The sequence below is a fragment of the Larimichthys crocea genome, chromosome XIII, assembly GCF_000972845.2.
Source record: "Larimichthys crocea isolate SSNF chromosome XIII, L_crocea_2.0, whole genome shotgun sequence".
NCBI lineage: Eukaryota > Metazoa > Chordata > Actinopteri > Sciaenidae > Larimichthys > Larimichthys crocea.
Genome location: NC_040023.1, coordinates 15,165,379 through 15,179,472, shown reverse-complemented (window position 1 = coordinate 15,179,472; position 14,094 = coordinate 15,165,379). Strand labels below are relative to the sequence as shown.

General features: G+C 41.4%; 3 protein-coding genes across 4 annotated transcripts in view; 1 reads left to right on the top strand and 2 right to left on the bottom strand.

Annotated features, from left to right (window-relative positions):
- cdc42ep5 (CDC42 effector protein (Rho GTPase binding) 5) overlaps positions 1-2,455 on the top strand; it is a 2,821-nt gene extending 366 nt beyond the window's left edge. The window contains exon 2 of the mRNA XM_010744323.3: positions 651-2,455. Coding sequence (XP_010742625.2) covers positions 653-1,570 — 918 coding nt within the window. The 5' untranslated portion in view covers positions 651-652 and the 3' untranslated portion in view covers positions 1,571-2,455. The remainder of the gene's footprint in view (positions 1-650) is intronic.
- grwd1 (glutamate-rich WD repeat containing 1) overlaps positions 1-8,522 on the bottom strand; it is a 16,146-nt gene extending 7,624 nt beyond the window's left edge. The window contains exons 1-7 of one of the 2 annotated variants that reach the window (XM_019253453.2): positions 8,238-8,522; positions 8,044-8,161; positions 5,486-5,648; positions 5,188-5,398; positions 4,400-4,545; positions 3,563-3,754; positions 2,820-3,166 (exon numbers count right to left, since the gene is read on the bottom strand). In XM_019253453.2, the coding sequence (XP_019108998.2) occupies positions 2,858-3,166; positions 3,563-3,754; positions 4,400-4,545; positions 5,188-5,398; positions 5,486-5,648; positions 8,044-8,161; positions 8,238-8,460 (1,362 nt within the window). In that variant the 5' untranslated portion in view covers positions 8,461-8,522 and the 3' untranslated portion in view covers positions 2,820-2,857. Of the gene's footprint in view, positions 1-2,581; positions 3,167-3,562; positions 3,755-4,399; positions 4,546-5,187; positions 5,399-5,485; positions 5,649-8,043; positions 8,162-8,237 lie in introns of those variants that run through there. The other variant, XM_019253452.2, reaches the window with a different exon arrangement.
- Positions 8,523-9,638: 1,116 nt separating this feature from the next.
- Positions 9,639-13,091, bottom strand: zgc:174888 (uncharacterized). Its single transcript, XM_010744326.3, has 5 exons — positions 12,437-13,091; positions 11,927-12,036; positions 11,410-11,481; positions 11,008-11,154; positions 9,639-10,821 (listed from the first exon to the last, which is right to left on the bottom strand). Exons 1-5 carry the CDS (start codon positions 12,447-12,449, stop codon positions 10,471-10,473), a joined length of 693 nt encoding a protein of 230 aa, XP_010742628.1. The 5' UTR covers positions 12,450-13,091; the 3' UTR covers positions 9,639-10,470.
- Positions 13,092-14,094: the final 1,003 nt, after the last annotated feature.

Genomic DNA, 14,094 nt, shown 5'->3' with positions numbered 1-14,094 from the left:
AATAATTTATATTATGTACTTTTAATTATGACTGTAAAGTCTTGAGTGTTGGGGTAGGCCTGTGAGCCCCCTCCCCTCCCTCACACACACAGACACACAGGCACAGAAAAACAGAGATTTCTCTAATCAGTAATGTGTTTTCAGAAAAAGTAATGAAGGTGACTGTCACGCCTGATCACATTTACAGGATGATACTGGCTTCAACCGACTGTAAAGATACTGTAATTATTAACCTCAAATGTTGCATTATTGTGCCCAGCAGCAAGAGTTGTCTCATGGTGAAATGTCCATCAAACTGATCCATTGTCAAAGATTCACTTTTTTTTTTATAGTACAGAAAGTTACTGTCTTGTTTTTGTCCACATACACACACACACACACACCCCTGAGGGTAGAGAAAAGTATGTGCTAGCGTTGCATGAGTGTGTTTCAAGTACAAGTCTCAGCATGGCCTTTACAGCCGCACACCAGTGCCAAAATGCTCATTTGGTTTCTTTCAGTGTTGCACAACATGGTGTTGACGCTGCTCTGTCTTATCAGGGCGCAGGATTGGGACTCCAGTTTTTCGGTTGCTTTCTATCATAAATGTTATTTCCATGCTATCATATATAAATATAAATTCACCCTCTTCTTCCCGTCCTTGTTTACAGTCATGCCACTGCACAAATCATCCCGGGCCCCTCGCCTGGACCCTACCATGATCTCGGCACCACTGGGTGACTTTCGCCACACCATGCACATTGGTAGGGGAGGTGATGCCTTTGGGGACACCTCCTTCCTGTCCACTCTTGGCCCCAGCTCATCCAGCCCAGCCAGCCCAGATACGGGTAGTCCAGGGATGTCGCCGGCTGCTGACCCTCAGGTTGCAGTCGACCACAGTGATCTTTATACAGATGCTCCAGGAAGTCCACAGAACAATGAGCTTCAGCACTCTGAGTCAGTGTCTTCATTCACCCTGGACCTGGACCTGGATCTAGGCCCGTCTATGCTGGGGGATGTACTCGGGGTGATGGACGGTTTGGGGCTTGACTCCAATGAGGAGGTTGTGTTGAGTCCCAAAAGTGGCGCTTCCTCAGTTGCAGCAAAGCCGGGAAAAGGTGCCACGGAGATGTCTGTGAACATGCAGAACGAGCTGAACGGGAAAAACTTGGTTGGGTTAGATGGCAACCAGATGGAAGATGGCAGGATACCAGATGGGAATGGGATCAAGCCAAAGGGTTTACGACCAAAAGTACGATTCAGTGACAAGCGAGAGGAGATAATTCGCCAAGCATCTGAAGAGGAAGAGGGTCAAGGGTTTGACTTCCAGGATGAGGATCAGCTGGCGTGTCACAGTCCAACGAGGGGCGAGAGCATAGTAAGTGGAGGTGAAACCGAGTTCACCAATCACAAAGTAGATTTGCCACCTAGCCCGGCCTCGTCACATAGCTCAGAGTATGAAGGAGTCACCTCACTGGACAGGAGGAGGGTCGACAGCTGCCACTCAGAGACTGATTCGGAGGAGGAAGAGGAGGAAGTAGGACGGGGCTACACATTTGAAGATGAGTTTGATGATGAAATTGGTCTATAGGGGATCAGTATGGTTTCTCTTTGCTGTCAAGTAAATCAAGTATACTGTATTTTCCTAATCTCGTCAGTTCACTATCATTTGAATGGGAGGCTTTAACAGTATGCAAACTGGATTTTCCAAGACTCACTGAAAGTTTGACGATGTTGCTCAACTGGAAAATGCATTTAATGTTTGATCTATTAGGGTAACGGATGCAGATTTGCAAAAGATTTGTCATTATGATCCTAAAAATCAATGTCAAAGGTGAAAGGTTTGTAGCACTTTGATTTATTTCATTCACCTGGAAGCTTTTCTATGAAACCAATGCTCAGTGGAAAATCTAAAATGCACACAACAGGCGTTGTGTTTATTGAACTTTATGTTATAGTGCCTTAAGCCATATGCTTACATTATTGTACCCTGTGCCATATCAATGTCTTAATAGTTATTTCTCATATTGCATGTTTATTGTCTCCTCTTGGTGTTAAAGCTTTAAAAATGATTTCAAAAGAGTCAGAAAACAAAGATATCCTGTGTATGATTAATTACTGTGAATTTGTCACATGCCAAATCTCAGTGTGAGTTCAGATCTGTTTTCATCTTGTAGTTATTAAGCATGTTACCAAAGCTTTTTCTTCAGGGCTGTGGGGCTGGACTATAATACTAAAATGTTAAGACAATCATGGGATTTAAAAGGTCAACTTTAAATCAGGACCAGCGGTGTATTTTGTACATGTTTTTTTGCTTGTATAACACTTTTGAAAAAGTATTTTATTTCATAATGCTGTAAAAGGGAGAGAGCATTGAGCTCATCTGTTTGAAAAATGCTGGTTTAAACGTGTGTTATCCTGTGGTTTAATAAAGATTACAGTGAAAAACAATAAAACATATTGGGATTTTAAAATATTCAGCCTTGACTGACTTGTTTTCTTTGGAAATGACTCCTGGGCAACACATCAAGCCTCAACTTTCCCATTTATATTATTGCAGACCGATCTCTCTTTAAAACATTAATAAAAGAAAACAGAAGAATAGTTTTAAACACTTTATTTTTAAGCATGCACCAGAGAATGCCTAAAATAGTTCACACATCTGTAAAACATACAGATGAGACCGTATGGCGCCTATGTTGGCCAATAAATGTCCAAAAAAGAACATTACCTACACAGCTGAGTTATGTACATTATTAAACACAATAGGGTTTACTGCTCTTTACACATTAAATGTGTACTACTTGTGTAAATGCAAAAATCATCCGTTTCTCCCTCACACACACACACACTGTACATACACACACGCTCTCAAACACTACACGGATATTGTTCTGAACACGTTGAATCCTGACAGAGCCGTGGAGATCATCACACCAGGTATCTGCGGGTGCCAGTGGATCTCCTTGATCTCCGACTGACCCTGGTGCAGGAACAGTAGCTGAGGGGGCAAGTCCTTCACCCCCCCAACCCTGGCGCCCACGTCGCACGACTCCACGGACAGATCCCACTGGCTGACGACGTCATCCGCTCCCGAGGCGGCAAACACGCTCGAGTCCACGGGGCTCCACTCCACAGATGTGATGGGAGCGCTGTGCTGCTTGAAGTTGGCCACAGGCCGGCCAGTCTGCGGGTGGAACAAGAACAAGAGGTGTGACTAAAGTACAGAAGCAACAATCTTTATATGAACACTGATTTATTAACCAGTTTTTTGGCCAATTAAAAATGGATTATTGCATTAGGCAGAAGGTGTAATTACAGACTATTGTGCAACATGCATACTGTGGAACAAATGTTATTAATTAGGCGTGGCAGCCAAACTGTGAAGGCGTTGATGGTCCGGTGATGTAATACAATAAGTGCTTGTTCGTTTTGTTGCTCTTTATTGCAAATGGCACACACTGATGCATCATCATCATCATGCATTAACAAGTTTTAACAGAACACCTTTCTTTCTAATAACACCACTGATTACAGATCTGTAAATCAAACTGTTTACTCTTGGGTTTGTTTGTTTTTTTACCTTAAACTGTCGCAGATCCCATACTTTCAGAAGCCCATCATCCCCTCCTGACAGGATGAATGGTTCGCTCCTGTTCCAGCTGATCACGTTGATGTCCGATGAGTGAGCTTCGTTGGCTGAGAGCATTGAATTGGGCGGGGAGCGGATATCCCAGATCCGAATAGACTGATCCACGGAACAAGATGCAAAAACCTGTGGCAAACGAGAGAACACACTCTGAGCTTTGAACCAAGAAACAAGATTTAATTGATACAGTAGCTACTGTATTTAAATATTTAGTGTTTTTCTTTTTAGTGTGTGATAGTTTCCGTGTTTATAATTTGTATTTATGCTTCTTGTAATCCTCGCTGGATTGAGAAATTACAGTCAACACCAGTTAGCCTGAGTCTCAAGAGTCCAACAAAACACAGTGTACACTCTTAAAAGCAGAAAGGTAACCACTAACCATCAGGCTGTAGGATCCACATACCACAGCACTAAGACAACATATAACTTAAATATTTTAGTCTGTTCATTCCAATCATTCATGTCCTCAACACAACCTGTTCTTCCATCTAAACCCCCGTACAGCGCTGGTGAGCTCAGTTAGACATGATTAATCTCTGTGGAAAAATGAACCCTTAACATTTGAATCATCCTGACTATTTAGGATCAGGGAGGAGACTCCAGCTCTGCGGTCAGGGGTCAGGGGGAAACATACCAGGCATGTCAAATCCTAAAATGCATGGGGGTTTTGGGTGAAAGGACCCTAGACGCTTGCTTAATACTGAGCCACCGTTCCGCACACTACAGCTCCTCAGTCTGACCTACTACATCACTATTTTCCTACAAACATACCGTGGCTTCAGTGGGTGACCACTGCAGATCCTCCACAGACTTGGTGTGGGAGCTGAAAGGCCGTTGGTCAATCTGCCATGAGGTCCCTCCCTCTCGTGGCTCCCAAACATGGATATTCTTTTTGCAGTCTCCACTGACAAGACGACCTGTTAACAAAGTACAAACTTTATTAACACACGGGTTTTTGGTTGATAGATACACATATTTGTTATTACTACATTATTACTAGATAAAGTCTTAAAATATTTGACTCCAATCCCATTCTTCTTGTTCCTGCATGCTCTTTTTTTCTCTCCATTTTATTCTGTGCCAACACCTTCTACACACTCAGTCATGACGAGGGTCCCCCTCTGGATTGCCGCACCCAATTTGTTCCACTTTTCTTCTTTGTGGTTCGGCACATTTTAGCCTCTATAATTATAACACTGCTATCCATTACATTATTTCCATTTTAAAAAGGAGGTTATGATTCGAGTCCTGTTTTCTGTTGGGCTGTTTCATATTTAGCAGAATGACACAGGTTTCATTTAAATGGGATTACAACCAAATAGAGGAATTTTGTTTTTCGTATGTGGATGAATGAAAGTGTTTAAAGATGTCTGGGCATCGTTTCATTTATCAGCTAAAACAACCAGCAAACGTGGAGGTTGGCGACTAAGTTGGGAATTAAACACGTAAATCTCTGAGGTTGGGGTGACACAGGGTGAGACAAATACTTCACATTGCGTACAGACTGTTCCTCTCATGTTACAAAATAGGTTTGCATTGCATGTGAAAGCCTCACCTACCAGGTACTGTAGGAGACCAATCAACTGCGAAGCCTTCAGTCATGTGACCTGAGAAGCTGAAGAGAGCCGTGGCTTCTTTCTGCTGCTTGACAAAAGTTGCCATAGCAGCAGCACTGTGCACGGCTTCCAGCTGAGGTTGGAGGTCAAATATTTCTACCTGTCCTTTCTCAGACCAGACAGCAGCCAATGACTGCTCTCCACGCCGAGTCACCTGGAAGATTATGAGGCAAAATCAATGATTAGGAAAGGCTTAGTGCATATACGTCTATATCTGCCCAAAAAAAGATACGCAACATACTCTGACGCGGTTAATCCCTCCATAGTGAGGCATCATGGCCAGCTCCATCTGTGGCTTTTTATCTTCGTCATCCTCATCGTCATCACTTTCTTCATCGCTGCTTTCTTCTTCCTCTTTTTCTTTCTCTGTCCCGTGAAGGTTGTGCATGCGCATGACGAGAAGTCTGCAAGAAAGTGAAATTATGCATGTCTTGCGCCAGTGGTGTACAGTTTGTTATGCTTTATTGCAGAAACCACCATCTTGTCTGGTATCTGCTTTCACATGCCAGATTCCAGAAGTTTCGGTATGACACAAAATTATTATTATCAAGTATTTGATCTTTTTTTCCCTTTAAGGGCAAAGAACCAACTCTTTCTGTGTTGTTTGGATGTCAAAACAGAAGTGAAACAAAAAATACTGTCCTGTGTATTAGGTGTGGGTACAATGACAGTTGTTTGAACACTGCATGTAAGCAGTAAGGAAAGGAAAGTGTTGTAAGGAAAACACATTATTCATTACCTTTATCAGTTATTAGCATTGTTCATACTCTAAAATTATAATATAAAGAGCTAGGTATATATGCAACACTGTCTAAATAGTTGTTGAACAGCAACTTAACTGTTCATCTACTTTTAACAAAACAGTAACAAAGAGTTTCATTACAAATGTTAAAGATTTCAACTTAACATGTTTTTAATATAAAGATAAGTGTTGGCAGTCTGAGAAAGATTTAAGCTCATGACAGAGAAATCAAGTTGTTCACCCTGAGGGGTGAAAGAATAATTAACCAACTAATTAATAACTGATTGAGAGAAATTAACGGAGTATTTAAACACCATATCTCAAATGATGTAATCTAGAAACTAGAATAAATGATTGACTTAGCACACCTTTGTTTACTCAAAAACTGTTCTTAAGTACAATTTTGGTGTAACTTTATGGTTTCACTTTCCAGAGGCTCTTATAATAATGTATATGGGACTTTTATATGTAATAGAGTATTTTTTAACATATTTTTTTTAGCTTTATTTGATAGAGACAGCTGAGGAGTGACAGGAATGTGGGGAGAGAGAGATGGGTAATGACATGCGGGAAAGAGCCACAGGCTGGATTTGAACCCTGGGACGCCGCAGCAAGGACTGAGCCTTTGTACAGGGGGGCGGTTGCTCTACCAACTGAGCTAAACGACACCTGTAATGGAGTATTTTAATAGTGCAGTATTGCTACTTGCTAAATTGCTGAAGGACTTAATTTGGCTCATGGACCTCAGGTGAAGGTGGGCGGTGCTATGCTGGGAATCATGCAAGCTCACCAAAGTGCGCAGCATCCAAAGTCCACACTACACAGTGACTCTAGACATGTTTGTATGTAGTTTGTTTACACTGGAAACGAGACAAAATGAAGTGTACTTTTCCCCCTTTATTTACATTTTTTTTTTTGCCCTTTTCAAGCTTGATAGTGACAGCTGAAGAGTGACAGGAATGTGGGGAGAGAGAGATGGGGAATGACATGTGGGAAAGAGCCACAGGTCGGATTCGACTATATGTAATGGCACCCAGTTTACTACCACAGCAAGTAGTCCGACTCTTTGTAATGACCTGCAACAGAGATGATTTATAGTCCCAGCCAACTAACTTTAAAGCTAATGAAAGAGATTGTGGAGTTTCTCAAACTGAGTAAATACCACACATATGAACACTAAAATGCCTAGCTCAGTTTTGTAGTACATGCTGGGTATGTTGTGGATTTACCCCTGAGAATCATTAAGTCTTATCTTATCTATAATAATATATCAGATTTATTTGTCGATTATATTAGCAGCAGCTCAGTCCATAGGGACTTGATTTGGGAACCAGACATTGTCTAGTTCAAGTCCAGCATTAACACAGTATGGAGCACGGACTGGTAGCTGCAGAGATGCCCATGAGAAAGGTACCAAACCCCTAACTGCTCCCAGGGCACCGCTACGTGTCTGCCCATCAATCAACCATATTTGCATTTATATGTTGAGTGAAAACATATTTTCCCCATTGAGGGATCAATAACGTTCATCATCTTCTTTTGTATTATTATTAGTACAGTAAAAGTAGACTATGTCAAAACTGTCCTTAAAAAAGGTCCAGTGTGCGAGATTTAGGCAAATCTACTGCCAGAAATGTAATATAACATTCATAAGTATGTTTTAATTACCCTGTATGTAGAGAGGGAGCGGGTCCCCTTCCACGCAGTCTGCCATGTTTCTACAGTAGCCCAGAATGGACAAAATAAACACTGACTCTTGATATGGTCTTTCACATTTTTCACTTATACGCTTGAAAGGGGATGAGGCGAGGGGTACTCAGTTGTAATCTGTAACCTCACTGGTAGATGGCACTGAATGTTACACACTGGCCCTTTAAGTATGTTGTACTTGTGTGTATGTGCTTTTCACCTTTACTTCTTGTTGCCTGGATACCATCTCAGCATCTCAGCAATGTGACTGTGATGACTCGGATGTTTTGGTCTCTCAGCAATAACAACAACAGCATTGATCACACTGAACTTATGAAGCTGTCTTTAAGTTGTGTGGATGTTTGTACCTGTTGCTCAGAGCTGTGTCCGCCTGTGTGCCCGCACAGACCAGCATGGACAGAGGGAACTGCTCCCTGCCGTCTCCATCTCCATCTCTCAGGATGTCAAAGCTCAAACATGGAGCTCCTGAACATAAAACAAAGTTGTTTAAAATCGCCTTGCATCTGTGTTATAAAGTCATGACAGCTAACTTTTAACTCGCCTGTTTGGCACTCGTGGTACATGCGGTACGCGGAGCGGTCCATCTCCAGCTCCTCTCCGGGCTGAAGCGGCTCAATCCCGGGCACGTACACTTTCTTCTCCCCCTCTCCGTCCGCTCCTTCCTCCTCCATGTCCACTCCTTCGTCGTCGTCGCTGCCTGCCTCGTCCATCTCCTCCATCTCGTCTCTTTCCTCGGCAAACGTGTCTTCATCGGGCGCAGACATCTTGGCAGCAGAGGCACAGTTTGCTTACTTCCGGTATGCTGCTGGAGCGCCCACGTGGTTTAAGCACGCTGCACCGTCACCCCTCCTCCCCTCTCCGGCTGCCTCACTCGCTCTCTCCCCTTTCTCTCTCCCACCCCCATTTACGGGAATTCAGCTGGCTCCTCTGGCGCTAGGGTCCCCGCTGCCAGGAAAAATCAGACTTGCAAATATTTGTCTCGGAAATTGCCACAACTACAATAAATGTTAATTTGTCCTGATATCACGATGCGGTTAGGTGGATTAGGACTGTCCTCCCTCATCTCCCCCCTGGAGGGGAACATTTGTTTTAGAAATCACATGGATCATATCCACATTTCTGAGGGTCATGTACTGACTAAGGTCAGGATCGACATGCTCCTATAGTGAGTCATTTAGTAGCACAGGCTGGTACTGAAACTGGCCCCTTTTACTACCACTGTAAGGAAATCTTAGATTTGGCAGCAAGACATGGAGAAATATTCAAGTATCTGCCAGTAACAGGTACTTGAATATTTCTCCATGTCTTACTGCCAAATCTTTTTTTTTTTTTTGGCATAATTTGCCAAAAATGTCTTCCAGCACTATGATTATCTAACTCTTTTGCAATGTTGTACTCATGCTGTATTACTTTTGTACCAAACATTCAAGTTATGTCATAAATTTCAGTGGAAAAATTGGTCAATAAAGCCAAAAATCTGTTCCCATAGTGGCCAAGGAAAGAAAGAAGAGGGGGGACGTCTGTGCTTTAAGGATTATGGAACTTGAAGGAGGATCCTGTGAGGACAATGATGCATGTTACATGCGTGGGTGTGTACATGCAGGGGCAAGTGCTAACACCAAAAAGTGCACTTTTGTTTCTTGTGTAAATCCTTACAGAAGTCAGAACATCTCAGGAATCCAGCATGTTTTCCTCACGCATCTGCAACTTATCTTTTAGTTTATATATCAGAGTTACAAAACTGGGAAGGAGTCTTTCTATTTTCTTTAAAAAAAAACAAACAAAAAAAAAAACAGTGAGTCGGCCAGTGATGGTTGAGCTCATACGAGTGTGAGGACTCTCTGTTCTGCTGGATTGCAAAACCATAAACAAAATCTAATCTCTATTAGGACAACAGACAAAAGTACAAGTATGCAATTGTTATTACTGACAAACAGCGGTGGAGGGAATACTCAGATTGTTTACTGAAGCAAAAAAAATAGCAATGCCATGTGTGTTACAGGTCAAATTATACTAAAGTAAAAGTATTGTTAGTAAAACGATAAGTACTGAATGCATTATAACTTCATTAAGTTAGTACTGCTGATGCATTGATGCTAATTTTATTGACTTACTGTTTGGTGTAACACTCCATCATAACTGTAACCAGTAACTCCAGATTTACAATATTTCCCTCCATAAAATGGAAATTCTCCAGTAAAGTACCTCAAAATTGTACTTAGTTACCTTCCCTTACAACACAATAAATATAGCTTACAACCTTTGGGGATATCATACCCTGGTAAGTTAAACCAAAAAAAAAAGCTATTATTTTTTTTACATCACAACACAATAACAATGTGTATATCTAAATGTTTTAATTTACAATTATGTACAAAAGTAGACGCTCATAGACTGTAATATCTTACACTTATATAACAATCATTGTAAACAGAATTCCACATCAACAGATGATGTCTTATGTGCATTGGCTTGCTCAGCATCCATTTAGTTAGCATAAGGAGCATAGCTAGCTGGAGCTTGTGGCTTGCTCCAGAGAGGGATGGCTATACGTTTATATGTGTGATATCAGTTGTTGCTGTTGGGACAGTGATAGCTATGTGAACTATTTTTGGACATTAAATGCAACCGGTGCAAATCACTTCATATTAACAAAAGCTTACTGCATTAAAACACACACACACACACGCACAAATATAAGAAAACAAACATTCAGTGCCAGGAAATGTCTTGCATTTTGTGTGCATCATCGAAAAGATCCTTTTCTTTAGTAACTATGGCAACAGCCACCAATAGAGTCTGAATAGCAAGGGGCTCCAGACAGGAGAGTAATACGAAAAGGACGGAGGACCACTGTTGGATGAGGGCTGTGTACTGTCCATCAGCTTGTCAGGCTGTCCTTCCTTCTCACTGATAGCTCTGGTGGTCAAGAGTCTGGCCCTCGATGGGCCGTAGTCCTTCCTCTCCACAGGTGGGGGCAAAGTGGGCAGGATGCAAGTTTCGATCAGAGGTGAGCATCCAACGTCGAGCCACCGCTTGAAAAGTTCTGATGTTAGGTTGAGGAGTTCTTCAGGAGAGGAAGATAACGTGGGGAACATAGCCAGGTCCGTCTCCTCCATGAAGCTCTGTGACAAGGAAAAGATTTACAACAGAAGGTAAGAAATTTACAAAAGTACTGTTTGAAACAAAAAAGTATATTATTGCAGCAATTACATGTTAAACAACCAGAGATAGTTCTGGCCTTGATGTCTTTTGAACTTCTATTAAAGTATAACAACAACAACAATATATATTTAAAAAGGAAACCCCACCTCTGTATTTTTATTCTTTCTTATAATTTTATCCAGTGTCTGCTTCAGGTCGAGGATTAAGGAGTGATTTATGTGCTCATCCCAAAGGTTTCTGAGTAGGACTTGCCAGGAATCCAGGAGGACTACTGCTGCAGGGTATACACAGCACTGCAGCGAAAAGGCAGAACAACAAAACAACCCCAAAGTTAAGTTTGAGTGAACAAAACACATGTGACAAATCACCACAGGAACCACATTAATTACTCAGTTACAAGCAAGACTCAGCAGTAGCAGTTGCGGGGCCCGTTTTTAGATTACATAAAGGTTAATGATTATATCCTGTTAAAGAAACAAAAAGACTTCAAGATGTACGGCTAGTTTATTGCACATCACTTCCCCTTTTATCTCTGATAAGGAACTCACCGGATCAGTGTCACATAGCATGTTTTTTGTGTAGTGGTGCACAACATAGTAATCCTTGGGAAATACGGTCCGCTGGAAGAGAAAAGAAAGAGAGAGAAAAAAAGATGAGAATAAACCAAAAGATGATGAAATAAGTTAGAAATCATACAGTAATGATTACTGAGCTATGAGTTTGGCAAGAACAATGTATGATTGATCATTTATGTGGAAAACAACCCAACAGAGATACTGCTACACAATGTTTGATGACCTCAAGTTGTAAAAAACGTTTGTGAGTTGATATCTTATCAGATGACAAGACAAGATAAGCTCACTTCTTCTTCCCCTTTGATCATCGCTTATCTCACCTAACGAGTGCTTGTATTCGTTAAAGTGTAGTAAATACATTTCATCAGGCAAAAATAGAAACTATCATCACTACAGGACAAGGATGTCTTTCACTTTCTTAAAAAAAACAACAAAAAATACACAAAACAACACAAAATTTTCGATAAAATCAAAAGTTTTTGTAACTTACAAATCCAGTCGGATTGGAGTCGATAGTCATTTGAATGTTTTTCACACTTTGCCATTCAAAGTCACATCCACCACCACACTGGACAGTCAAGAGTGATAGCAACAGCAAAACTGTTTTAAGCATGAGTAAGGAAGAAAGAGACAGAACACATTCAGATAATTGTAGGAAACTTTCTGTGGTTTGTAGCTTGTTCACAAACTGTATGCCTCTGAAGGAACATTACATCATTTCCTGCCTCATTTACAACATACATGTATTTGCAAAGAAAAAATACAAACAAACAAAAAACAAACAAGAATACATGTTGTTGTTGTTTTTGTTGCAACAGGTCTAAATGAATTTAGACACCGAAAATGGTATTTTAACACTATAAAGTGACACAGCAAATTTAATTTAGACATTAAACTTGACTATAAAATAACCTGTTCTAATATTCCTTAATTTTCTGACAGGCTGTGGAAATAAAGTTTACCAAAAGGCATTAACATGCTCTAAATTCTTGTGTCTTACCTGGCAGTGACATCCTTTTTATCTTTCTAAGAATGGACACTTCTCCATTTCTCTTGTTGACAGCAATCACTCTGCAGATGGCTTTCTGTATCAGTCTGTGAAAGGCAAAGTTCCTCCTCTGTGGTTTTCTTGAGGGCTTTGACACAGAGTGCGTTGCTGTGTCTCTTCTCCTTTACAGCCTGATACGTAGTCTCCTTGTGGACATCCCTTATACGTTCCTTCCTTTTGAGTTCCTTTGGTATTTCCCAAAAAAATGCCTCATTTATCCTCTCACGCCACTTTGGATTTCCCCACTTAAGCCTGAGTGGCTGCAGCCTTTTCCCTATGTAAGCTTTTGTTTGTTTTTTAAAAAAATATCTCTTTCCCTTTCCCCTCCTCACCACTGACCTAGAATCTTTCTGAACAACCTAATTTGAACCACTCCTTTCTCCCTCGAAACTGGTTAATGGATGAAAAAGGAGAGACACTGGCCTTACTCTTATCTATCTCTCCCTCTGGCCACTACTCACTCTGTGTATCCTCAGTCGGCTCAAAGTGAAAGTGCTATGCTGGATTGCTTGTCTGCTGCCTTTAAGTCGGCCCCTCCCACCACACGTTTTACCTCACTATTGACTGACCCAGCTCCCTCCCCCCTGCTCCCCACAATCCCTGACACCCACCCTCTTACCCCCATCCTCCCCCTCTCCAAACCAGCAGGCCCAAGGAGGCTTAGTCATGCAACTGGAGCGTATGTTTTTCATTTGGACTCTTCCCCCACACCTCTGTGCTTGTGGATCCTCTAGTCTTTATCCCACTAGGAGTCAGTGTGCAATATCATCGTGTTTAATCACCACATGACCAGTGTTTCATTTTTTTTTTTACATCACAAAATAACTTCCCCAGAAAATCTGACAAATAGGATTGCAATGTCGCATTGCCAGAACTTGCAAGTCATTCCATGTGTGCCAGCTTTCTAAAGCCATTACCGTTAAAATCCACAGAGGTGGATGGTGTGATTGTGACTGTCTAATATTGTTCACAGCTGTCATCATCCTGTCTGCAATGTGTTCTGTGCCCTCGGGTTATGTGAAGCGCTGTGATATTTTGGTTTGGATGTCACGGGAGGAGTTAATTACCAATCAAAGAAAAGAAGTACAAAGTTGTTTCTTTGTATCAAAGAGGAATTGTGTTCCTTTTTTCCATCTCTGCTGAGGGGAAAAGGAAACTAGAGAGCAGCAGTCCAAACACTGCAAGCGATACATTATAACACTCCCCCGAGAGATCATAACCTCAAAACCCTTTCACCTATGCCATGTGTTTTAATGACGGGTATAAATACCCAGTCATTGTGCCGTCTTCCTGTTTCATGTTTTCATGCATTGCTTGCATACTGAGGGGAGTAAATATGTGACTAATCTTTGGGACTGCTGCAAATGATGTTTGAGCTTCTATTCTAGAAACTTGCAAAATGAAATCCAGATTTGAGTTTGAGTCAGAGAAAAGCATAACAGTGAATACAAATCTATTAGGACTCTGTGGTGCAGACACAAAATTTTGAGAAGTGGATCCATTTTTAGAAGGAAAGCCAGAGTTAATGCAAATATTTACAAATTCACTTTGCCTTTAAGCTTCGACTGCAATGTCCGAGTTTGTATTAGCCCCTTTTTTTAAACACAACA

Bases quoted from the DNA above. Each gene is read 5' to 3' on its own strand.
- zgc:174888 (XM_010744326.3), bottom strand. The intron at 11,155-11,409 runs GTGAGTTCCTTA...TTTTCGCTGCAG, and splicing joins TGCTATGTGACACTGATCCG to TGCTGTGTATACCCTGCAGC. The intron at 10,822-11,007 runs GTGGGGTTTCCT...TCCTTGTCACAG, and splicing joins GAAAGAATAAAAATACAGAG to AGCTTCATGGAGGAGACGGA.